Below are 24,600 nucleotides of genomic sequence, written 5' to 3'. Positions count from 1 at the left end.
CTCCATATAGTGGTTATTTTGGAAAAAATCCAAAATATTTTGAGCAGTAGTATTATTTAAAAAAAATATGTGCTAATATAAAATTAAATTAAGTAGCCTATATAAAATTTCAAACATCTATCTTTCAGTACTTTTTTACTTAAGTACATAAAAAATGTAGTACTTTTGTACTTTCACTTGAGTAAAATTGAAAAAGGAGTACTTTTACTTTTACTGGAGTAATATTTTACTATACGTATCTGTACTTTTACTCAAGTACTTGATTTGTGTACTTCGTCCACCACTGCCAGACACAAAGTTAAGCATATGCACATTTAAATGGATAGTTCGCCCAAATTTACTCAAGACTTTCTTGTTTTGGTCAAACAGCATTGGACTCCATTGACTTTAAATGTATGAAAAAAAAGTGGAAATGTAAAAATTCATACAGATTTGGAACAACATGAGTAAAAAAAATGACAGAATTTTCCTTTTAGGTTGAGCTGTCCCTTTCTTCTCACTTCAGTGAGATACGTGACATAGTTTGCTAATACTGAAAGACAAAAATGATTCAGACCTGGCCCATATAATCAGCTCTTCCAAACATAGAGGACAATCTTGATTCTTTAAAAGTATATGCAAAGGACATTTGCTTCTACATTACAGTAAATGCCAAGAGATGTCTTATGTCATTTAAAAAAATGAGAAATCTTAACCAAGTGAGCTACTAACATCCACAGTGTCACAAGACACCATATCACTGATCCAAAAACACAGGGGATGTGAAACTCTATAGGTCTCAGAAAGATTGTGGTATTATACGGAAAGATTTAGCATTTCACTGAAACCTAAAGGTTATCACTATGCTCTATGTCATTACTCATTAGACAAGTCATGTCTTAATCTCGAACCAATCTTAAAGTACTAGACGTGCAAGGTCACGCTTGAGATATATATACTATACAGGAACTGAAAGTGAAATTTGATTTGAAACAAAGCAACTTGTTGTGGCAGTACCCTTGTAAAAACTATGGGTAGATATTGTTTTTGATGGCACAGCATTCACTGAGTATGACTGGGACTGATATATTGTTTTATTGGCCAGACTGATCCTGAAAATATTGAATTTAACATTACATTTAAAAGTCCTCTACAAGTGAACAATAATTTATCTTTTTAAGATGTTATGAAATTGATGTTAATGTTAAGGAAACTATACCAGGCAGATTTTTCATTTTTTTGATTTCCAATGTCATATCTTTGGTAATACTGACAGCGTAGAGGTTATGCCATTTGATGACGTCTTTTGACTCATCTGTTGCTAATCTCAGTTCAAAATCACATAGAGAGAGAGAGAGAGAAAAACTCAAACCCCCACCTACACAAACCACCTACAGAGAAACACAAACTCATAGGAAACACGCTAATGTTTCTGTGAAATAACTTATGGAACATGTGAGGTTGAATATATTATTTAAATATACAGTAAATATTATTGATTATTAGAACTGCATTTTGCATTGACAATAATTGAAGAAAAAAGACAAATTTACGTTAAAACATAGCTGTCTTTTTGTCTATTACAACAAGTCCATTCACACTCCCTTTCTCTCTCTCTCTCTCTCTCTCTCTCTCTCCCACACACATACACATAAACACACACACACACACACACACACACACACACACACACACACACACACACACACACACACACACACACACCCTTTCATTCTTTGTATTTGTTTACTAGACCTGTCCCTTCAGGCCAGAAACGAAACACTTTCTTAAGCACATATAAAACATACGTGCACTTAACTAGGGGCCCAGTGAGAGGCTAAACCACGGAAGAGTTTCAAGCATGCTTTCTAAGAAACGTATACAACTGCGTGCGAGGGCACACGCACACACTCAAACACATGCAGAGCGCTCACACGTGTACACGCGAATGCAAATAAGCTTATGGTCACTGAATGCATAAGGTCTGGGGCAGATTATGAATGGTACAGACAGTCATTGAGACTAATCAAGACATCAACTTCTGTTTCTCTTAACTTACCTTTCCATTTTTTACCATCTTCTCTGTAATTCCCGTGTCTCTATTTTTGTAATTCCCTTTCTTTATTCCTGTCTATTGTTCTCTGACCCCCCACGTCCCTCCATCCCAACCTTGTCTTCTTCTTTTTTCAGTTTGCACCTTATTTATGGTGTCCCCTGACTTGATGCTTCTTTCTTTATGGCAAGGTGGGTGGGTTTTGTGAGGTGTTAGATGTCAAATGTAAATATCAATGTGTGCATGCAATAATTTGTCCTGCCTGACACATGGCACATGCAAGTCAGCATGCACAACTCAGCTGAGAGACCCCTCCTCATTTTAGTCCACAAATACTCACAAAGGGAAAGGGAGAGACAGACAGAGAGAGAGAAAGAGAGAGAGAGAGAGAGAGAGAGAGGGAGAGTGAGGGGGAAGCAAAGCAGAAAATACATAAGGATAGAGGGGGAAGGGAAGGGAGGAGCGACCCTCATCACTCAATGAGATGGTGGGACAGGAGGAGGTATGAGACGGAGGAATAACAGCCTAAAGAGTGGTCTGTGTGCAAGAAGTTTTGGAGGAGAAGGGAAAAAATATTAGGTGAAATTTGATGAGGGGGATACAAGAGAGAGGAAAGCAGAAAATAGCAGACTGGTAAAGAGACGAAGGCTTGAAAGAGAAGGGCAGAGAGAACTGAAAGACAATCGTGTTGAAGGAGACAAAGATAGATGGAGACAGACATCATGCAGATCTTTTTCAAAATGGGAAGACATCTGATCCATAACCCACTCTAGGTTGGCTATATACTCTCATATGGCTAACCAAATAATCCTTAAAATAATATGATGTAAAAACCTCAAATCAATCTGTGTCGGGCAAAAATCTGCCACTAATAAAACAAAAGACCTTATTCTATTCAACATTTATAACAAAAGAAGCAGCAAGAGAGAGACCGAATACTCTCTCTAGTTCTGCACAGTGGCTGGTTGCCAGCCTTGTTCCTCTCAGGAGTAAGGCTAAGATTAGCTCCCCATATGTTCAAGTCAGGCATAGCTGCTATTAAAGGGCCAGGGTCTCTTTGAAAGTGGTACAAAGTACACTGCAGCACTGCATGTGCCCGTTTTGTCTCAGCCTCTCTTTCACGTACAGTTGCAATACAATGAGCACAAATGCCTTCCAGCCACTCCCCCTTTCATGCATGTACAGTCAAAGTTAGAAATGTTAACACATGCACTATCATTCAAAAGTGTGGGGTCAGTAAGATAAAAAATTAATAAATAAATAAAAATAATATATAAGAATTTCATACACTAAGAAAAAATGAGAACTCTTATTCAGCAAGGATGCATTAAATTGATCAATAAGAACAGTAAAGATATTTACATGGTTACCAAAGTTTTTTTTTTTTTTTTTTTCTCAGATAAATGTTCAAAGAATCCTGGAAAAATGCATCATGGTTTCCACTACAATATTAGATATAATATATAATTTCAACATTGATAATAAAGAATGTTTTTTGAGGGGCCAATCAGCATATTAAAATGATTTCTGAAGGATCATGTGACACTGACGACTGGAGTTGTGATGCTGAAAATTCAGCTTTGTATCACAGAAATAATTACATTTTAAAATATGTTAAAATAGAAAATGGCTGTTTTAAATTGTAATAATATTTCACAATATGACTGTTTTCAATGTATTTTTGATCAAATAAATGCAGCCTTGGTGAGCAAAAGAGTCCTCTTTCATCCCGAAAGATGTTTGCGTATATGTATATATTTTATGTACATATACATAATGTATTTATATATCAGAGGTTGAAATTACAAATCACTTGGGATCAGGGGTAAGATGAACAGAGAGAGATAACACCCCATTATTGAGCTAGTTTTCAGCTGACGTGCCACAGTACATCCTGTCCATTCATTTTTCATTAACTGCAGTAGTGCTGTCATCCATTGCACAGGAGATGCAAAGCCAAAAGCCAAAGTGAAGGGCAAATATGTGAATCCATGTGAAAGTGGCTTTAACAAACAACAGATTTGGCAAGACAAGACACAGTATTTTAGTTTAAATGTATTAGGCCTCCAAGCAATGGTCCCAAGATACTTCTCATCTAATGTATTATTTGTCTGCCACTAGAGTCACCAAACTAATGACTGTTTTCAAACAGGTTTTCCCAAACACTCTATCTATCTGTCACTGGTAAGAAGTACAGATCCCAAATTCACACCATTGGTAGGAGTCAGTGTTGCTTTGTTAGGTGGCTGTGATGTACACATTTTTTAACTACCTCAGTCACAGTGTTTACACTTTTTAGGTTGTATGACTTAATTATAGCTGTCTCTGCACATTAAGTATTTTAGTATCAAATATTTAACATCCAATGAGACCACTTCAGCTACCCAAGTTACATTGGTTATTGCATTATCTTAAAATGATCTTTACACAACTGCAAGTTTTCAGTGCATTCCTGATGGTTCAGCACATGATGGTTCAGAATCTGCAAGCATTAATCATAGCTGTATTCATTTTTCAGCCTCCTGACATTGATCAAAGCTGGATGGCTGAAGCTGTCACATTTAAAAATTGTTTGAACACATTTAACATGCTTTGTGAAGAATTCTGCATGCGCTTAATGTAAAAACCTCACACATCTGCTCTTTCTACATGCACACACACACACACACACACACACAAACACACACCCCACCCTCCCCCACCACAAAGCTCTACTTGACATTTAAAAAAAGCAAAACAGGATGCATGGTCTGCTGAAGTGTGTCATTTATTTGGAAGTTTAATTATTTTCTGATAAACCAGATTAATATGTAGAGACAATTATGAGTAAGCCCATTGTTGGCTGATACCCTGAAAGTGTACCAGTATCAGAACACTACTGTTTGTTTGCACGTCCCAACTTGGCACAACAGCCAATTGAGAATGGCAAAAGGGGATTGTTTGGGAAACTGGTTATTCCGGCATGTTTGGTGACACTTTAAAAAGTGTAATGATGTAACAATTTCATAAAGACTCTGTTTTTGATATCCTGACTGTTTTTTTTAATGTAGACTATATTTCTTGTTGTTATATTGCATGATAAACTATCTGTTCTTCTAAACAAACTAAAGGGCCAATTTAACTATCACTGGCTGAGGTGCAACTGAATTGGCTAACCGTTTACTTAAAATCACTACCCTGAAAAAAATATTTAATCTACATGAATCTACAATCTACATGTTTGTTATATATAAGATTTTATTATATAACTAACTTATAACTTACAACACAAGCATACTGATTATCCCAAATCAAAAACAACAAAGCAATGAAATGGTTTAAACAATATGTTTAACTCAACAAAATTTTTTTTGCACAGTTAACCATAGCTATACAACAAAAGGATTAACAGTAAATAAAAACAAATGGTTATTACAATCAATTTAGTCAAATGAATCATGCATTCCCTTTACTCTAAACCAAGTCCCAGTATGTGCTACTAAAATTGTGTTTTTTCTTGCTAGGCTTTGGAATGTTTGGTTGGGTGGATTGACAGGGAAAAAACAGACCTAATTTTACGCAAACTTTGTTTTGAGTATAGCTTGTGTGTGTGTGTTTTCAGGAAACTTCTCATGTGGCAGGACATAATGCATCAGCTAAATTAAAATAGTTTACAGCCATTCTATTTTTAACATCCTGTTTTCTCATAAGTGAACTTCCATATCGGTTAACTCATAGTGACATCTGTAGAAAACAACCGGTTTATTTTGTAGCGAATTACATTGTGAGCCTAATTTCATGTGAACGATTAAAGGAAAACGAGTGGCTTCCTGCCTTTCGCATTACCTTTAAACGCTCACACTCACATAATATATAATTTCCCCTCAAAAGCACACATTCACATGCATACACACAAATACTGCATCACGTGAGTTGCCTCAAGGGCGGATCTGAACTATAATTACAGCCGTGATGTCATCTGCCACTCACTGTTGCCACAAAATCTAGGTCACCGTTAACCCTTTCCCGTCATGCCAGGGGATTCCGCACACCTTAAAACGAACCATTACTACAGACTTTCCATAACTCTTTAATGTGGTGCTGCCTCCCATGCAACTTTCGGTACCTATTAAATGAATAAACTGGGGTGATGATATACATTTACCCCACAGATCAAACGTTTATAGTAAAGTAGCGTCAGCTTTTATAGTCTATTGCAGAGCGCTTTCATGTTTTGGTTATCCCCACAACTACAGTACATTACGTCAATCAGAAGACAAGCCAAAAGGAAAGAAACACTACACAGAAACATCATCTCTTCAAGAAGCCTTGAATGTTCTTCATGTTCACGGGTTGGGTTTGAAGTACCGGTTAACAATTTCTGGGTAGTGCTGAGTAATTACATAACATCACCGCATGCGTTGCATCACAGCAAACTGCCTAACAAAGCTTGACAATGCCAATCCACAATCATCCAAATCCAAAGTATTTTGAGAGCAAATGAGTATGTGATGCAAGCCATCTTCTCACAGTAAACAGGCAATTTGTGGCCGAGCGACAACGAAGTGTGACAGATGAGGGGCATAATGGCCAACTGGTAAGCCGCAAACAAAATTTTGAGACAATCCTTTAAGGCAAGCAAGATTTAGCTGTATTTTAACCAAATGTGTCTGAGTGAGTTTATGTAAGACTTTGTGAGTGTGTGTAGGTGTACGGAACTTAGTGACGAAGCATTTGATCAGACAAGCCAAAATAGCCAGTTAGAAATGAACTGGCATATATTATACATTCTAGATTCAAGATAAACTTCAACAGTTACTTCTGCCTGATGCTAAAGCTAAACCCACCATGGTGTGGTGAGAGCGCAAAGAGGAGCGCTGACACCGCCAGTGTTGTCGAGACTGTCTGCTTGATTTTACAGCAGTTGCACCAATCACAATTACCACTATGTGTGATTCAGCATATTCACTGAGGGTAATTTGCCGCTAACTCACACCTAAAGCACTCAAGTCCTGTCGAGTCTCTCCAACTCCACGTGACACCACGTTACTCTAAGTCCATAAACACTCAGCCATGTGCTCGCTCACATGGACACACAAATACCAGTGGCGTCACCGCGCATGCGTGCGCTTATGTGACCCACTAACTTTTACTCCATTTACCTCAGATGACTCGAAACTTTGACAGTCCTGCTAACCACTCTTCTCTGTTGCCAGGCTTGACACAGAGTGCAGAGAAAAAAGAAGACAGACAGACTGACAGACTGAGCGAGATAGAGCCGAATAGAAAGTGAGAGAGAGAAAGAGAGAGAGAGAGGCCAACTCCTCCTCCTCTCTTCTCTCTCTTTGCCAGGCGAAGCTCACGCCTACATTTCTTCCAATAAGCGCAGAGCCCGGGTCTCTTTAAACAGAGGCCTAGTCCACACGACTGTCTTCTCGCCCCGCTCAAGAATCAACACTAAAGCACATTCTTGCGTAACGCACCTTGACATAGTACTAGGATCAGAAATGGAGGCCATAAACATAGAGTTGCACCTGCAACACACAGGTGGATGCCTGAATGCAGCTGTTGCTTCAAACCGAAGCAGTCGCACTGCATCTGGGCATGCATTGGGCCTGTTGAGTCATGCAAAAAGCACAAATCATCAACTGCAGCTCAAAACATTGTACCATTTCTGATTCATACCCAAGAGGAAAACATCAGGCAAGTATAGGAATATCAAAAACAGTTGACATTTGCTGTAAGAAGATACACACAGAAGAGACAGAGCTGGCCAAGGTTTATTTAGCTCACCTCTTTAGCCAGGTTTGGGATTATGGACTGGGTTTTCACGTCTTCAAAATATTCCACCTTCCCGGATAATCATGGAAAAAGAAAGGAAGAAAACAGATTGAGAATTGTCAATGACATGAACACTGACAATAAAAACAAAAACATCATAATCATCCAAACCTTCCAACCCATTATAACTAGGGGGAAAAAAACATTTTGTCATAAGTCATGAGTCAGAAAGGTTTAAATTATGACTGGGCTCATTCACATGCACAAAACAGAACATTTTGAGAAGAGGATCAACTTCTGTCCTTCATATTGATACAAAACATATGATATAAAACATTTAAATGTAAGCTAATGCCAGCTAGTTATTTTTGACCCCAGTTTTTCTATAAACCGGTGCTTTTCAGTCTACCCCCCACCCTCCCCATCTGCCATTACTGTCTGTCATTTTTCCCTGTGCTAATAAATATTTACCTACTCAGCCTCGCTGCCTTCGTGTGTTGCTCTTCGGTAGCGAGAGGTATCCCCATCAGAAGACCCAAAGCATACGCTCTGTGTCCCCCCCACTTCTCTCTCTCGCTCTCTTTCTTTATCTTTCTTTTCTTCTCCCTCTCTCTTTCTAGTCTCTGTCCATTCAGGAAGCCATCTTGTGTTCTTAATCCTGTTTTACATTAGCTCTCATACGCTCTTTCGTTCTCGCCCTCCCTGTCTCTCTCTCTCTCTCACTTCCTCCAATTCATGGCACATACACACATGAGCATTTTTTTTTAAAGGCAGTGTGATTGCTATCACTGCTGCACTATAGCCCCCCCTCTCTTTCTTTTTGCTCTACCCCCCTTCCCCGTCCAAATGAAAAAGCTAACAGAATACGTGATGTGAATACCCCCCCCCCCCCCCTCCTTTCCGACCTACACACAACACACTCACTAATGCGACGTCACACCAACGATAGCTCACAAAGAGTGGCCATCAGCCAATCGAAGTTGAGCATGGGCACTGCTGCTAGGGTGAAACAGACAAGAGGAGAGAAAGAATGAGCGAGAGACACAGACATAGAGAGCATGAGGGCGGGATGTGCTGGATAAAGAAAGAAAAGGGGGCGCGTGCTATGAACAAAGCGTGTGTATGTGTATCTGTGCGGTTCAGACTGGGGGGGGAAGGGTTTCTCTCTTGCACGTTGTGGCTGTCAATTATCTAACCCGGCTAGCCTTCCTTAAACAATGGCTCTGGAATGTGGTATCACTGAAGACCATCTGTGTCTCGGCTGCCTGCAACAACTGGACTGGACTGTGCACGTGCACGCCGTGTCTTTGGTACCAAGACGCAGTTGAACAATGTCACTGACAGAGAAACACACATAACCAATCCTCTTTCTCCAGCCAGTGACACACGAACAGCTGGAGTCAGTTGTTTGAAAACACACAAGCAATTTTCCATTCGGCTAGCCAAAAAAAGTTGCCCGGTATGAATACTATACCATTTTACATTTGTTCAATCTTATACGCAAATGGCATCGCAAATGCTAGTCGAATCTCAGATGTTTGAAATGCTTAGGATTGACCGACTGTGTGAAGCATGTGTGCATGCCTGAAATACCACTATGAGTGCTTCGATTTCAATCTAAGTCATACATGGTGAACTACAACCTCTGCTGGCCAGACCTACAAATGCCTGCTAGATGGAAATGCAAGTGAGTTGTTAACAAAACAGATGTCGAAATCATCCATGAGGGTTAGCAGCGTACGCGCTTTCCATTCATGAAGAAAACAGCAACTGCGATTGACATGAAAACGGCACAGTGATTCAACAAAATTGTAAATGTCAAAAACTAATCAACATTTCATTGCGTTTAATTTTATTGCATAATCCTCCTAAATTTTCCCTTAGTCAGAATGTAACCGGGAGCGAGGCTGACGGAAGAGGCACGTGGAGGATGAGAGTGGAGGGAAGCGTGCACTCAAGCTTTCGAAGAGCTAGCGGACGTTTGGTGACGCAGCAGTTGTGATGAGAGTTGATTACGCAGCGTGGGAGTTCCAAGAACATCGTGTTCGTACGTGTATGCATCTGCATAAAGGCTTGTCGTAACCATGGGCTAGGGAAGGCTGTGACGCTGTGGCAAATTTCTGTTCAACAGCTCTCTTTTATGCTTCTAGGATCATAAGAAATTATTTCGTTGTGCACAATGGAATCGGCAAAGTGTGTTCCACTGACTGGGTTGGGATGCAAATGCATTCGGAATGATTGCCGCCTTCCTGATGTTGTCTCATCTGTTTGCTTTGATACTTGCTGAATCACCTGGTCTGTCACGAGAGTCAAAATGCGTAAGTGGTCATTAATCTCCTTCCTCGGCACTCTTGCCACAGGCCAGGTGATTCAGGCTGTATCAAAGCAAATCCCCTCAAGGCTGTCTGAAATCCTACCTGTGACCCCACAACCTACTTTCACACGCACACACATACACATGCGCTCACACAGAGTTCTCGAGGAAAGAGGAGTGAAACTGCAGACACATCGTTAAGGCTTTATTGTGAAATAATTGCAAAGGTCTGTGTGTTTGTGTTTGTTTGTGTGTGTGTGTGTGTGTGTGTGTGTGTGTGTGTGCACGTATCTGCATGAGTTTAAATGAGAGTTAAGACATTGTTGTAATAACAGAAGGATTAACAATCCTAATTAACTCTCTCCTCCCCCTTTTCTCGAACAATAGCCAGCCCAAATTGAACTAATCCACATAGACCTTGCTCTAATACACAACCTAACTCAAACCCCCTCACCCCCCACACACATTCTTCCATTCACACTCAAACTCTAGTCTGGTACTGCACTTTAATTGCAAGTTTTTTATGTAACCACATGTTATGTTATCAGATCAAAATCAAATCTCATAAAACCAAGAATTGTTTGGGTCATATTCCACCCCAAACTAATAAAAAATAGAGAAATATTATGATATATAAATTCCTATAATCATAACATAAGAATCATATTTGTATTTAATATTTAGCTTATATATATATATATATAGAGAGAGAGAGAGAGAGAGAGAGAGAGAGAGAGGGTGCAATACCTGATAAAAAAAATAATAAAATAAAATAAATAGAAAAATATATAATGTGTGCGTGTGTTTATCATAAAGCAGTTACATTATCAAACCTATGTTGGTAATATTTGTTTTGTAATATATTTATGTGTATTTTAGCTAGAAAATTATGTTTATTTTAGCTTTTTCCACTGTAATACTGCAACATACTCAATGCAATGCAGAAAGGTAAAATAATTATCAGACAATAATGAAAATTACATTAAAAATACAATTTACCAACAATTATTGTAGTAATGTTACATATTACTTCATGAAAGAATATCCTTATACCTGTTTCTATTTATTTGTTTACGGAGGAAAAAAGTCTGCATGATACCATGTCGGTACAACATCTATACAACCGGATAGTCATTGCTTGCAAATTATGTTGAGGGAACATTTCAAATCTATCACATAAATTTTTTTTTTTAAATCAGTGTCAGATAACAGTGAGAAAAAGATAACGCAAAAAGTGTTAAGCTAAACGTCACTACTTTTAATGTGAAGTGACATTTAAGATGAAAACTCTCCAAATCAGTCTCAATTTAAGCAGTCTTACACGCCCGATGCAGCAGCCCTGGTGACAACCTCTATGCTGTAGCACTGGCATACTGCAGTGAATCGATCAATAAATGGGCTGTAATGGTCATTTGTGAAGAGCCCCATTTAGGTTTGCTTTATTTTACATAACCATTTATTTCAAACGCATGTTTTTACATCTATATCAAATATAATACAGATTTAGCTCTAGACTGCTTAATGTCGCTCATCTTTCTAACACACAAACAACTAACAGCTACAGTAATTATTCTTGTTCAGTGAATGGTTTGGGTTTATTAGCATTATTTAGTGCTGCTACCTGTCATGCACGCTGGGTCTACATTCATTCTGATTCGGAGCAAACTCTGATTGGTAGAGAAGGCTATAATGTGATTTGGTTGCCAGGCAATAGTGAAGTCAGCTGGTGGTATAGTGCAGAGGTCAGCTCAATGAGATATGGCCAGTATGGACACTGTAGCACAGCAAGGGTTGTTGTTCTAGCTCTCCAAAAGATAATATATTTCGATCTCAAATACACATTTCAACACACAAAATTAACAAGGCAGGTGCTCAGAATAGGATTTGTGCACACACGCCAAGTCAAAATTCTGCGTGAATCTGGATTTAGATTAGTTTGAATGAATACTACTGGGTTTCTGGGTAATCAGTGATTTATTAATGAATGTTTTGCTGCTCATGTGAGTCTTGAAAGGGTTGATTTTGGAGCCAATCTCCTTCATGTGCTCAGTGAAGTGATGAGGAGGGAAAAAGGGTGGGAGAGGAAAGGGGGATGGGTGACCCTTACAAAACACAGACAGACACCATTTATATTTAATCCTCCTGATCCTTTGTCTAATCTTATCTAGTAAACAAAAATGGCAAACTGGTCTTTTAAAAATGCTTTATCAGATACTGATATTGTTAACAGCCTTACTACTAATTCTACTAGCACTGTTTGTTTTGAAATTGAGAGGAAATACAAGTAGTACTTGCCCTTACACAGTTAGCCACCATTAGGGTGTTCTGGATGGTTGCTTGCTAGTTACTTCCTGTCCTAAGTCAAAGCAATCCAAGTCAGCTATATTCTGCTTTAGATATTACCCAAATGCTTCCTTCATTATAAGTTTTTATCAACATGATGACACTTTTAAGTCTGATCAGTTAAAAGACCTCATTTTGGTGCATTGTAATGTCTGGAGTAAAAACAATGAGGCACCAGTTACACGTTAAATGTTAATAGACTACTTAGGGTTTATGAGTTTGTTAAAATGGTTTGTGTGTGCAACAGTAATAGTGATGCTTATATACATAAGTAAAAATAATAATTTAGTAAGAAAATATATTACTTTTTTCACTCTGCTTTCAACATGACTTCATATACATATATGTACATTCACTACATATAATCAGAAACCAACAGCTCTGTGATTGACATTTTACATGTACAATTATTACTTTTCTTTAATACTTTTTTAAATTGGCAGTAAATACATTTATAATGCTAGCAAAAATGTTTTACACAAAATTAATTAATTAATTAATTAAAAGCAGCACAACCATATTAACGTTGCTTCTTGAGTATTAAATCTGCATTATTTGATCACATGATTTCTCAAAGATATGGCTGCTGAAAATTCAGCTTTGCATTATAGGAATAAAATATTTCTAAAAACAATCAAATAGTTACTTTAACTTAATATTTTACAATATTACAGTTTTATTTTTATATGTTTTTCTTGGTGAGTTGGTGAGACACTATTTTCGTTAACATAAAAAAATCTTACCAAAACCTTTGACCGGTAGTGTCTATTTACATAGAGAATCTAGTACGATGTTCTACCAGTTGAGCTACAGGAACACCTTTCTGTCTATAAAACACAGTCTGCTGAAATGATGGAAGTGAGGAATGCACTTCCAAATTGAATGCTTGTAGTAAAACATAATGCTTTCCTGTGAAATGAAGTTACGGAAATTATGTTTCAGTATTTTTAAACTTAAACTGTATGGTCAATATTTACGCTGAGTGAAAATGGAGGCACAGTGGGCAGGAGTGTAAGAGAGAGGGAGTATTGTTGTTTCCGGTCACTGAATCAAAGGTCTAATTCTGTCCTTTTCCTACACAAGTACACAAAAACAGGGATACCTTTCCTTCAATTGTCCTCCCTGTCCTTTGCGCTTTCAGTATTTCCTGTTTATCTGCATTTCTCCTTTACCTTTCCACGCTTTCTCTTTTTCTTTTGCTTTCAGTACTTCTCCTCTCCTCTTTCTGGTTCTCTTTTTCTCTCTTTGCTCATTCCCTCCCCCGTTCTCCTTCCTCTTCTATTTGGCCACAGGTCAGCCCCCATGCCTCTAATGGTCAAAGGTCAAAGAGCAGAGTATATAAAGTAAGCAAAAGGAATTCTCTGCACCGAGACTAAACCTGCTCAAACACACATATACACACACCTGGCACCCATGTGAGTGTGGGACACTCAATAGACATACAAAGAGTTACTAAAATCTTTAAGCTAATTAGATAAATCATAAAAACCAGACATATGTTTAGTGGTGCTTGATTGGCAACATCTCACTTACTACTGCTCATAGTCTGTTTGCACAGTTCCATAGCCCTAAGTACTAAATGTCTGTACATAAATAATTTGTGCTTCGGACATGAATTACCCCTGAATTTGTACTGCTCGTTGAGGAGAGTGGTATTACTATGTAAGAGACTATTAAATTTATAGTTCTTCCAAATAATAAAACTGGCGTCAAAAACATTCTTAATAAAGTAGAGACATGTTCTGGGATATGCTACAAAGCAAGAAAAAAAACATTATTTTGTCTTGTTTTCCATTATAAATATACAAAATTTATGAGGTTATTTTAATGATCTCATTATGTATTTTAATTCATTAAACCCGTATTTGATTAGCGTGATTTAAAAAAACGTACAGTAAATTCAGTTCAGCTTTAATCAAAGTTATTAAAGGGTAATTTATGACTCACCCTCATGTCGTTCCAAACCCGTAAGACCTCCGTACATCTTCGGAACACAGTTTAGATATTTTAGATTTAGTCCGGGAGCCTTCTGTCCCTCCATTGAAAGTGTGTGTACGGTATACTGTCCATGTCCAGAAAGGTAATAAAACCATTTTCAAAGTAGTCCATATGACATCAGATGGTCCACTGAAATTTTTTAAAGCGTCGAAAATACATTTTTGGACCAAAATGTATTTTCGATGCTTCAACAAATTCTAACTGACCCTCTGATGTCACATGGACTACTTTGAAGTAGTGTTGTCACGGTACCAAAATGTCATTATTGATACCATACTCTGTACCAATTTCGGTACCAAAGCAAAACACAAAAATATGCGAATTAAAAAAAAAAAAACTTTTAGGACTAAAAATAAAACCAATGCAATTCTTTATACTTATTTACAATTGTGTTTAAAATTTTTCTACAAGTCATATAATTATGAAAAACAGTGAACAAGTTTTACCCAAATTTAATTTGTCTTTTAATTTATGAAATTTAAACATTTTATTTTTGGGAAATAAAGGGGATTTGCTATTAAAATTAAAACATGGAAGAAATATTGTGAAATTTATTTCTTTAAAAAAATAAAGTTTTATAAATTTTTTCAACAGTAGTAGCAGTATCACATACATTTTACTAAATAATAGTAATATTTTCTAGCACAATGCCTTTATGTAAAAATTTACTTTTAGGCCTAATGAATGCATAATTGTCATTTTAACTGAACTTAAGACTGGTGGTGATGCTTAAGATATTTTTGGTCATAAAATAGTAATAGATCATATTAATTATTATTAAAGATAATAATACTACTAATTCTACTATCATACTTGTATATACAATGCACTATGAATTGATGAGCTGCTGGGTTCATGAATATTAATCACGTTGTCTGCGTCCGGTCAAACTGCTTTGCTGAAATCAAAACAGGGACGGTACTAGATCAGCGCCAGCCAATGAAATTGCCATTTACGCATTAGCTCCGCCCACTACCGGAGAAACCAGAATGTCTTCTGCTTGTTCGAAAATGAATGAATAATTCTAAATGAACTCCATTATTTTGACAGGAAAAGAAAACAAAGAATAGTTTACATATAGCGTGTCGATTCAGCGTGGTAAGACTCTCTCTCTCTTTGCATGTGTGAGAAACAGCGCTATCAGTAAAGCGACGGTGAGTTGTGCGCCTTCACAAAGAGTTTACAGAGCATCAAATACAGGTTCGCTGTGCGTCCACTGAGATGAGCTGAAAAGTTCAGATCGCTTGATGGAGAGAGAACTCTGAAGCTCAGATGCTGAAATTAATGCAAGCGTCATGCGCTTCAGTCTATGTAGTAAACAAACCCGCACGTCTCTGTCATTCATTAATTCACACAGAGACGCGCAGAACACAGATTCATATTTCAAACAACTTTTGCGGCTTAACATTTACAGATACTGGTCCATATGGAGATTTGATTAATTTATGCTAACTTTGACAAATTCCATGAATGTCCGTATTAAAATGTAAGTTTCATTTTCATGACTGGATTTTGAGATTCCGTCCTCGTTTTCTGCTCCGCGGAAATCATAGCGCTGAGCCGGGTTTGAAAGGGACCTCTGTACTACCGGTACTTAAAGAAACCTGGTACCGTCACATTTACATTTTTTAGTACCGACTTGGTTACGAAGTACCGGGTCTTTTGACAACACTACTTTGAAGATGTTTTTATTACCTTTCTGGACATGGACAGTATACCGTACACATTTTCAATGGAGGGACAGAAAGCTCTCGGACTAAATCTAAAATATCTTAAACTGTGTTCCGAAGATGAACCGAGGTAATAAAGGGCAGCTTTGTTTACAGAGGTTACCGTGGAAACAGCTCTGTTCTGCAGTTCATATGTGCCCTCTGCTGTCAAACTTTGGATTTACAAATTCAGTATGACATATTTACTGTATGTTCAGACCACTGCAAAATCAGACCAGATTTTTGTTGTTGATCTAAACCGGTTGATGGAAAATAGCCTACCTTGTTATCAGAAGTGTTGAGATTTTTAGAATGCACATTAGCTTATGTAGAACTGTTTATGGAGCAGATCATTTCAGAAAAGTCATTTTAAATAAAAAGTGCATTGTGCTGCTAATTTTATTTGTCGGCTTTTGTCATAAAACTTGGTAAAGTTATTTCAGTGTGTATCAGGACGTTTTTAATATTTCCAGCACATTTTAACAATGCTGTTTATAACAGCTTGGATTGATACATTAAGATATTTAAGTACTGTATAACATTGGTAGCTCTCAGCCAGCTTTCATTTTTAAAAGGTAGCTCCCAAATGAAATAAGGTTGGAGACCCCTGCTCTAACAATTAGGCCACAACTGCCCCTTTTTTGTTTTAATCATAAACTCAACTAATTTTGGTATATATGACAACATCTAACTGAGCATTTGACTTCTTAGGTAAATGCATCTTAAAGGTCCCATGATATTGTAACATTAATATGAGTTCCCCCCAGGGGATAGAAATCGATCGATAGGTGTAAACCAAGCCCTGGGTGTCCTGCTCTGCCTTTGAGAAAACGAGAGCTCAGACGGCTGATCTGGAATCTTCCCCTTATGTCATCATAAGGGGAGAGGTTACTTCCCCTTTCTTTGCATTGCCCGAGAAATTTGAGAACATTTATTCAGCTTATTTTTTACATTTAATTCAGTCGCAATGTCAGCACAGGCTTTACAAACAGACTTTTACGATACGGATACGACAGCACCGTCACAAACAGTGAGAAACAGTGTTCATTAATGCCTGATCAAGTTCACACAGACTTTCTTTCTAAATCGTTTAATACCGTTTATGCATCAGTGAATAAGCCAGTGACTAAACGATCAACTTCACATTGTTTCTCTTAGTAGCATAGCATGAAACAAATCTGTTATATTTAATTATGATTTAACTACTGAGAGTGATCAAAGAACGCTCCCTTTATATTGTTCGGAGCTGTCAATCACACATCGTGAGTATATCAGCACACTTGCCCAAATTGCCGTTATAATGAATTACGCTGTTATGCTGCACAACGAAGCTCTTATTGTATTCATGTCGAGATTGTGTTCACTGTTAGATGTGGTGAAAGCATTTCGTGAGAGAAAACGCGTTGCAATGACGAGATCATTCATGCAATAAACAGACTCCGTCTACTCAATGCTCATCACTGCAGCCTTTCATGTGATGTGAGAAGATCTACAAAATAATGCTACAATCATCACTTCCATGATTAGTTCATCTCGACAGTTGTAATAGTTACAAAAATGCCAATCATAACAGTTAGTGTTTACTCTGAGTCTCACGGCAGACACGCCCCTTCAAACAGAGCATCCAAGCCAGAGGGCCAAAATTGGGATATAAAAAAATGCCTTTTTTTCTCCTAAATTTTAAATGTAAAATTCTTACTAACAATATCAGGAAACACACAAAAAAAAAAAATAAAAAAAAAAAATAAAAAAATAAAAAAGAAGAAAATAATCCACATCACGGGACCTTTAAGTTTAAATATTTGTAATGGAAAACAATTCAGAAATATTTAGTACAATTTTTTTTTTTTTTTGCAGTGTTGAGTCTTAGGGTAGACTTAATCATTAAACATTAATATTTAATTCATTAAACATCAACCTAGCATCCTTACACAATGCCCCAGCAACCAAAAAGCAACACAAATCAGCACCCTGGCAACCGGCCACAACATCCTGACATTGCATCAACATAATCTGCATGGGCAAACAGTCATCTTTTCTTAAAAAAGCCTGCACTTAAGGTCTGTGAAGATGATGTACACAAAGTCTTCAGGAGGATAAGAAAATCCAAAGTCCCAGACATTGTATATCCAGCCTGCCTCAAAGCCGGTTCTTTTCACCTGTCATCCATATTCACACAGATCTGATCCTCTAATAAATAAATGTTTATATATTAAACAGATCACTGGAGCTGTGTGAAGTCCCCTCTTCTTTCAAACTCTCCACCATTAACCCAGGAACCAAGAACCCAAAAATCACAGAACTAAATGACCTGATGCTTTTGCATCTGTGGTCATGAAGTCATTTGAGAAACTGGTGTTGGCCTGCTTGAAGGACATTATGGGACTCTTGCTCGACAAGCTGTAGTTTGCTTACCAAGCAGACAGGTCTGTGGAACTCTGTATCCACCAGTGAGTGAGTGGATAATCAGCTTCCTGACAGAGAGGCAGGAGCTACTGAGGCTGGGAAAACTCACATCCAACTCCCACAACATCAGCATTAGAGCTCATCAAGGCTCTGTGCTCTCCCCACTGCTCTTCTCCCTCTACACAAATGACTGCACCTCTAAAGACCCCTCTGTCAAACTCCTGAAGTTTGCAGATGACACCACAGTCATCTGTCTCATCCAGGACGGCGACGAGTCTGCTTAAAGACTAGAGGTTGAGCAGCTGGCTGTCTGGTGCGGTCACAACAACCTGGACTACACGCTCAAAACTATGGAGATTGTGGACTTTAGGAGAATCCCTGCACTCCATCATGAACAGCACAGTGGCTGCAGTAGATTCGTTCAGATTTCTGGGCACCACAATTGCACAGAACCTGAAGTGGGACAATCACTCTTTTGTGAAACAGGCCAGCAGAGGTTGTACTTCATTCATCAACTGAAAAAGTACAACCTTCCGCAGGCACAGATGTTCAGATTTGCTCAGCTGTTATTGAGTCAGTTCTGTGCACTTCTATAACTATCTGGTTTTGGTCAGCCAGCAAATCAGATATGAAGACGACTGCAACGGAGTGTAAGGACATGAAAGAATAATTGGGGTGCATCTGCTCAACCTTCAGGAGTAGTGAATAAACAGATTTAGCGCTGCATGATTAATCAAAATCGCAATTGTGATTATAGTGATTTGGCAAAAGCTGTGGTTGTCATGCAAATCTGGTCAGGGACACACATTCTGTGGTCAGCTGTAAATCTCCATCCGAAGGCCAGAGGGCGCTCTCACATGGAAACTCCAAATATGCCCCACAGAAGAACTCCAGGAAATCTCAACAGCGGTTGCTGAATAAACAAAAGATTTAACTGCTTCCATTGCAACGTGAGTATTAAACACACTACTATGACAATATATGGTTTATCGGAGTTCGTCTTATAATAATTATTATTATAATAAAGCATATAATAATGCAATGCTAATAGACATAGGCTTTGTCACTGCTTAGAATACCATGAAGTACTTTGCGTGCCTTATTCTGGAGCATGCTTTCAGATGGAGCAGCATTTACCACACAGAGCCGTAGTTCACTGACAATCTACACAAACAGCTTTCATAACCGCAGAACGATTTATTTGATTTCGTAATCACATTATTAAATTGTCTGCAACTGTGAATGCTGTTTTGCTCTGTGTATTAAATGCTGCTCCATCTGAAAGCATGTGATGGAGATTTACTACTGATCACAGAACCGGCTTTACTGACAAGATACGCATGATAATCCCATCAGATTATTCATGTAGCCCTAGGCAACATCAAATACTTCTCTCACCCTGGCCACAACCTGTTTGCACAGATGTAACAGATCTTATAACATACAGGCATAAAAACGGTTTAGTGTTTTTTTTCACCCCATGCAATATTCAGCTTAAACGGCTAACACAGAAATAACCACCTGTTAAGTACTATGTAAATACATATATTTTTATTTATACAGCTGTATATACATTAAATAATGCACCAATCTGTAAATAAATCCTTTGTTCCAGTATACCACATAATCTTTCCCCCTTAGTCTTAATTAAAAGTTTTTTTTCTGTATCAATGTCATGTATGTATGTTTTTACCAAGAGCTCCTAAAACAAAGAATTAAATTAATAGTGTGTTTGTTTACATTTGGCAAATGAAGCTCTTTCTGATTGTGAATATAATAATAATAACAGAAGGAAACATTTTACAATAAGGTTCCATTAGCTGACCTTAATTAATGTATTAAAAGGATGGTTGTGAACATTTCCTCACATTCTGCTTGTTCCAAACCTGTATGAATTTCTCAGTTTTCTCTCTGCTTAACATTAAAGAACAACCAAACAATTGACTTCCATTGTTTTTTTTTGGTTGATTTCCAACATTCAACATTCAACATACCAACATTTTGTGTTCAACAGCTGAAAGAAATGTATACAGGTTTGGAAAAACATGAAGGTGAGTAAATAACAACAGAATTTTCATTTTTGGGTGAACTATCCCTTTAACTAACATTAACAAAAAAATTAGCAAGAGATTTGTTAAAGTATTTAATCATCTTTGTAAAAACTTGGTTCATAAAAATGCAACTGTTCACGGTTCATGTTAGCTTAGATTCATTACATAACAACAGATACAACTTTTGATTTTTATAATGTATTAGTAAATGTTACAAATAACTAACTAAGATTAAATGGTGGTTGATCAGATTTTTTCGAAAGTTTGATTGTGTTTATGGGGGGGCAGAGTAACATGTTCTTGCTTCGTAAAAAAAAAATAAAAAACATTATTTTAACGTATTTTACCTTTATTCTACACCGCTGTTTCCGTTCTAATCCAAACGGTCTTTTGGGTTCCAGGTTCTATGAAGCCCCTCCCTCAGAATTATGCAATGGGCTCTGATTGGTTAGCAGCTCAGTGTGTTTGTGATTCGCTAACTGCCTAATGCACATTGTCCGGTAATGTCATGTCACCTCACCATCATGGGTAGTTGTGTGTTCCCAGGGGCGGGGTTGAAGTAAACATTGGGGTTAGCGATGTCACAAACCGAGGAAGAAGCTCATTGTAGTCCCTACCAGCCGTTTTTTGTTGTCCTTTTGTTGTTCTTTAAAATAAAATATATCCCTTTGCATTGAACTCATCACGTCATATCTTTGCAGACGTTGTTTATGCTCTAACAGTAACATTATACACTAACTAAAAGTTCTAAAAGTGAAATCATAAACAACAAACCTTTAATCTTTTTTTTTTTTCAAAGTATATTTCATTGTTAGTTCAAGTTAACTAATATACTTGACTAATGTTAACTAATTGAATTTTATTTAAAAGTGGTACCAATTAAAATTCCTATATGAAAGTGAAACCATTGTCTTGTATTGAGTGTCTTCTACATAATCTACATAAAAAGAGACCATTCTCCTTTGAGACTGATTATTACAAACTAGGCAAGTATGGAGGGATAAAGAAACATGTCAAGACAGGACAGGTGAGGAATGCATCTAGGAGGAACAATAACAGCTAATAAACAGGAAGTAATGACTGTAGCCCTGCCTTTGAGTGTTAAATCCTCCAAACATCACTTGCAGATAACATGCTTTTTATGTACAAAACAGAAGTGTAGTATATTTTACCTCCCATGGTCCCTTCCTCCTCTTCAGTTCATCACACTTTCTCAATCTGCAGATCTGGTGTCCGATCTTTCGGTTCAGGCAGTTGCTACAGGTGCCGCAGTTCACCTTCCTCATGCAAGGCCCACATGAGCCGCATCTCTTCCGTTTCTTTTTAAAGGGTTCCACAGGCTCCATTGGTTCCTGGCCCTCCATCTGCGGCAAGGAGAACATGCCAGCTTGCTCATGCTCAGACCTGATGTAGTCGGCCGCAGGAGACACCAACCTTGCACTCCTGGCCCCAAGGAAAACTTTAGGGTCCTCATCATCCAGAGAGAATTCATATATGTCCTGGACGGGAGGGCCAGGGCCTACCCTCAGCTTGTGCATACTGAGGATCCCACCCTCTTACAAGACAAGAGAGCAGTAAAAGTGGCCACTAACGGTTTAAAAATACAAGGTAAAAAATAAGGTTCTTTACAGCACAGCACAAACCAGTCCATAAAGCGTGAGTGCTGAGTTAGGGCCACAGGGAACAATGTCAGGAAAGGGTTTTAAAGGGTGGCGCTGGGCACAAGAGGAACTCCTTACTCTGAGGAGATAGTTCTGGGCATGAGGTCATTCACCTGCAGGAGCAGGTACGAAAGGAATACGGTTGCACGTGATGGAGAGCATCTCTCTGTTACACAAACTTGATGTCATTTGGATACAGACAGAAACCAGCTCAAGTCATTGCCACTTAAGGCAGTTTGGGGACTGTATGAGAAGAAGAAAAAAGTAAGGTTTAGGAGGATATATTTCAGTTTTAGTCAAATTAACTATATTGTAAATAAACCAGAATACATTGTATATATTTATAAGCATATTGAGTAAATTATCTACTACAATTAAATATAAGAGCCAACTACAGGTTTTTGTTAAAATAACTATAATATGATAAAGTATAATAAATCAACCTAAGGTCGCAAGTCAAAAGATACCAGCCTGAAATCTCATGATCATTGTACAATCTCTTACAGTTTAGTGCAAAGGGAGGGGAAAACAGACACAAAGACACTCAGTGACGGCAGGTACTACGTGCGAAATGTGAGCAAATTCTCGGTAAGAATGGCGAATCCCCATGAGACGGCTCTCCGCAGTTCTTTGTTTGTCCGCTATGAGTCTCAATGCAGGACTTTCGCTCGACGCTCTTTGTTCAGCGCTTGGGGACCGTCAATAAACTCAAATGTTTTAACGGTAACAACGGGACAGGCAGCGAACGCATTGTTTATTGTTGTTAAGGTATTATGTAGCTAAGATACGCGAGGAGTCCTTAACGAGACGTTGTGATTGTCAATGGTGCATTATTTATTCTATAAAGTGTGGCGCTTTAATGAGGAATTCTCTCTGTGTCTCGTTTCATGCTTCGATAAATGATTAATTCTGACATACTGCAGAGTAATTTAAACAGCATCGCTCAAGAAAAATAAATAAATAAAAACAAGCAAGCAAACAAAAACCTGGAAGTCATCCTCTCTTCTTCCTCTAAGGCATGGCGAGTATGACTTTTAATATTAAGATAGGCTATACGTTTTAAAGTCTAGCCGACAGGAATTGTTTGCGGTTTGAGCAAAATAACCTTAGCTTTTTTCAGTTATAGTTCCATGTACTATGCTATGTTAAGAGTAACCTGACTGTTTTCCTAATACATATAACAACTGCACAAGATGTTACGATACTTCCGCAAGCAGAATGTAAATGTTTGAGTCAGCAAAATAGTTCGGTGTTTTTACGCGCTAACTATAGACTAATTTATAGAAAGCTGAAGAAAACGGGACATAAAAAAAGGAAACGAATCTGGAACACAAAAAACAACAATTCTTAAAACAGATTATATGCTCGAATTATTCACAACTTGTCCCATTTTAGTCTTTTGTGAGTCCAGTTACAATCCTCCCCATTTGCGCAGTTTTTATCTTATAGATTAAAGTTTGACTGGAGATATCAAATAAAAGAACAGAACCTGCCGATTTAGATGAAACTAGTTAGACAGATGTGAAATAATACTTGCATGTGGAATTGTTATTATTATCTTTTTTAATGACAAGTAAATGACAGTCATTCTGATTAGCAAAGAGTAAGTGCATCAGTCTGAACCCTGTTAGAAGGGCCAAACGACACGTTTTAATACCTTTCCGTTGACTATTAAGGAATCCTGCATTATCGTTAGATGGCCCACATATAAAAAACAGTCCAGTCAAGTGAGTCGCACGCGCTCTGAGACTTAAGCACGTGGCTCCTCACTCAGCCGGGCGCTTTAACTGGCGGCAAAATAGGAAGAGCTGAGTAAATGGTGTTAAAAAAAACAACAACAAAAAAAACCTTGCGACGATCGCTTACATTACGGCACATACACGCCTGTATTAGCTTTTCCGATTTATGTTGACAAACAAATGACAGTTTTCCTTGGAACGGTGAGAAAAACGACACATCAGCAAGGCCCCCCCTCTGCATAAAGAAAACAACACCCCGGGGCGCGTGCTAAAGCGCTGCCGGGCGCGATTTCTTCCAAGGAAACAAGTTCTTAAAAAAATAAAATAAATTGAATGTTGCATTTGTAAAGCATTCGCTACATTGTAATAACGACAGTTCCAATCTGGTGTAGTTATATAAATAGTTCTCATATCATCTCACAATACAGTATTAGTTATCAGTAACTAATCGATGTGTATTGCGCTAATCACCTCAATGGGGACTTACACAACTTACAAAGGGGAATACCCAACACTCATTCTTGTAAAACGAAAAGTTTGTATCTTTTCAAACAGTAAAAGTTTCCAGATGTTAAGAAATAAAATTC

General features: G+C 37.9%; 1 protein-coding gene across 4 annotated transcripts in view; it reads right to left on the bottom strand.

Moving 5' to 3' along the window:
• tet3 (tet methylcytosine dioxygenase 3) overlaps nt 1–24,600 on the bottom strand; it is a 51,604-nt gene that overhangs the window by 26,753 nt on the left and 251 nt on the right. Inside the window, exons 1-3 of one of the 4 annotated variants that reach the window (XM_052596879.1) lie at nt 23,932–24,014; nt 21,786–22,517; nt 7,805–7,861 (exon numbers count right to left, since the gene is read on the bottom strand). In XM_052596879.1, the coding sequence (XP_052452839.1) occupies nt 7,805–7,861; nt 21,786–22,151 (423 nt within the window). In that variant the 5' untranslated portion in view covers nt 22,152–22,517; nt 23,932–24,014. Of the gene's footprint in view, nt 1–7,804; nt 7,862–8,263; nt 8,587–21,785; nt 22,518–23,931; nt 24,015–24,600 lie in introns of those variants that run through there. The other 3 variants (XM_052596889.1, XM_052596906.1, XM_052596915.1) reach the window with 3 other exon arrangements.

The sequence above is a fragment of the Carassius gibelio genome, chromosome A5 (genome assembly GCF_023724105.1).
Source record: "Carassius gibelio isolate Cgi1373 ecotype wild population from Czech Republic chromosome A5, carGib1.2-hapl.c, whole genome shotgun sequence".
NCBI lineage: Eukaryota > Metazoa > Chordata > Actinopteri > Cypriniformes > Cyprinidae > Carassius > Carassius gibelio.
The sequence above is the reverse complement of the archived record's forward strand: the minus strand, read 5'-3'. Positions and strand labels throughout refer to the sequence as shown.